The sequence below is a fragment of the Manacus vitellinus genome, unplaced genomic scaffold (assembly GCF_001715985.3).
Source record: "Manacus vitellinus isolate BGI_N305 unplaced genomic scaffold, ASM171598v3 scaffold_165_pilon, whole genome shotgun sequence".
NCBI classification, from domain to species: domain Eukaryota; kingdom Metazoa; phylum Chordata; class Aves; order Passeriformes; family Pipridae; genus Manacus; species Manacus vitellinus.
This window is the reverse complement of record NW_021939163.1, coordinates 40,561-42,932: the sequence shown is the minus strand read 5'-3', so window position 1 is coordinate 42,932 and position 2,372 is coordinate 40,561. Positions and strand designations below refer to the sequence as shown.

The window sequence follows — 2,372 nt, the reverse complement described above, 5'->3', positions numbered from 1 at the left end:
AGGGCCAGCCCCAGGCCCTGCCCATCGATGGCGGGTCCCACTCGGTGACCGTGCCGGGGCTGTCCCCGTCCCGCCGGTACCGCTTCCACCTCTACGGGCTGCGGGGTGGGAAGAGGATCAGTCGTGTCTCCATTGACATCACCACAGGTGAGGAGGAAGGTCAGCGGTATGGAGGGCTGGATTGATCAAGACATGAGGGGATCATGGGATCCTATCCCAATGACGTCCCCACCCACCACTGAGCATCCACTGACTCAGCATGATCCGATTAACCATCAACCCTTCCACTGACCTATTGTCCAACACCTGCTCTTATCCACCATCATCTTCATCATCATCATCATCATCCATCTTCATCATCATTGTCCATCCACTATCATCATCATCCATCATGATGGATGATGAACTCTGGATGGATTCTGGACTGGATGGTGGGTGGGTTCCTGCCCAGATGGATGGAAGAAATCCAGTGGGTGGATGAGTGGTTGGGTGGATGTGGGGAAGCTGGGACAGCTAGAGGGTTCCTAGTGGCCAGATGCATGTCCTGGTGAATAGAAGATTGTCCATAGGAAGTGGGGGATGGTAAGGGGGGAGGCCTGGGGCCATGTGGAGAGAAAGAACCAGAGTGATGAATGTGGGATTGGGTGGGGTTTGGTGTTGGGTGGTTGATTGCATGGATGGATGAATTGATGCTTAGGGATGGATGGAGACGTGGATGAATGAGTGGATGTTTAATGATTGATAGCTTGGAAATTGCTGATGGAAACATGGATGGATGGATAGCAAATGATTGATAGTTTGGTAAATGAGGGATGGACATGTGGATGAGACACGGATGGTCATGACCGGGATCATCCCTTCTCCATCACAGCCACAGCTGAGCAAGAGGAGACGCTCCTGCCCTCAGAGGAGCCCCAACCTGAGTACCCCCAAACTGAACCTCCCCCATATGATGTCCCCCCGAAACGGGCAGTACTGGGGGAGCTGAGGGTCTCCAGCGTCACCCCCAGCAACGTGGGGCTGCAGTGGAGCATCCCCAAGGGCCCCTTTGACTCTTTCATGCTGCAGTACCGGGATGCCCAGGGCCAGCCCCAGGCCCTGCCCATCGATGGCGGGTCCCGCTCAGTGAAGGTGCTGGGGCTGTCCCCATCCCGCCGGTACCGTTTCCACCTCTACGGGCTGTGGGGTGGGAAGAAGATCGACCACGCCTCCGTTGATGTCATCACAGGTGAGGGGGAAAATGAGAGGATGGAGGAATCAAAGGATGGAAGGATCAAGGGATCCTATCATGATGACATCCCCACCTGCCATTATCCACCATCATCTTCATCATCTGTCATCCACCATCATTGTCATTATCTACCCTCCATCATTATCATTATCTACCCTCCATCATTATTACCCAGTACCTGTCATCATCATCATTCCTCAATCACCTTCCATCATCCATCCATTGTCATAACAATCCATCACCATCATCATCTTCCATTATCACTGCCAATCCCTGATGGAGCAAGAATTGAATGGTTTCTGGATGGGATGGTGGGTGGGTTCCTGCCCAGATGGAGGGAAGAAATTCAATGGATGGATGAGTGTTTGGATGGATATGGGGAAACCAGGGTGGCTGGAGAGTTCCTGGCGGCCAGATGCATGTCGTGGTGTGTGGAGGATTGTCCACGGGATATAGGCGATGGGAGTGTCGGAAGCCTGGGAAGATGTGGGGAGAAAGATCTGGAGAGACAGATGTGGGACTGAGTGTAGACTTTGGATGGGTGTTGGGTGGTAGATGGGATGGATAGATGGATGGATGAATGGTCAAATGGCTGTTTATGGATGGACTGGCAAATGGATGGATGGGTGATAAGTGATGGATAACTGGGTGGGTGATGGATGGACAAGCAGACGACCACACCCATCCCTATCCCATCTGTCACAGCCACAGCTGAGCAAGAGAAACCACCACCACCCCCAGAGGAGCCCCAACCTGAACACCCCCAAACTGAGCCTCCCCCATATGAGGCCTCACCGGCACAGGCGGTGCTGGGAGAGCTGAGGGTCTCCAGCGTCACCCCCAGCTCCGTGGGGCTGCAGTGGAGCGTCCCCGAGAGCCCTTTCGACTCCTTCACGCTGCAGTACCGGGATGCCCAGGGCCAACCCCAGGCCCTGCCCATCGATGGAGGGTCCCACTCGGTGACCGTGCCGGGGCTGTCCCCATCCCACCGGTACCGCTTCCACCTCTACGGGCTGCGGAGCGGGAAGAGGATCGATCGTGTCTCCATTGACATCACCACAGGTGAGGGGGAAAGTGAGAGGAATGGAGGGCTGGATTGATCAAGACATGAGGGCATCATGGGATCCCATCCCGATGACAT

At 55.0% G+C, this 2,372-nt stretch overlaps 1 protein-coding gene across 1 annotated transcript in view; it reads left to right on the top strand.

Annotated features, from left to right (window-relative positions):
• LOC103760501 (tenascin-X-like) overlaps positions 1-2,372 on the top strand; it is a 37,365-nt gene that overhangs the window by 21,659 nt on the left and 13,334 nt on the right. Inside the window, 3 exon segments of the mRNA XM_029958652.1 lie at positions 1-147; positions 872-1,228; positions 2,006-2,305. The exon segment at positions 1-147 is cut by the window's left edge and continues 171 nt beyond it. Coding sequence (XP_029814512.1) covers positions 1-147; positions 872-1,228; positions 2,006-2,305 — 804 coding nt within the window.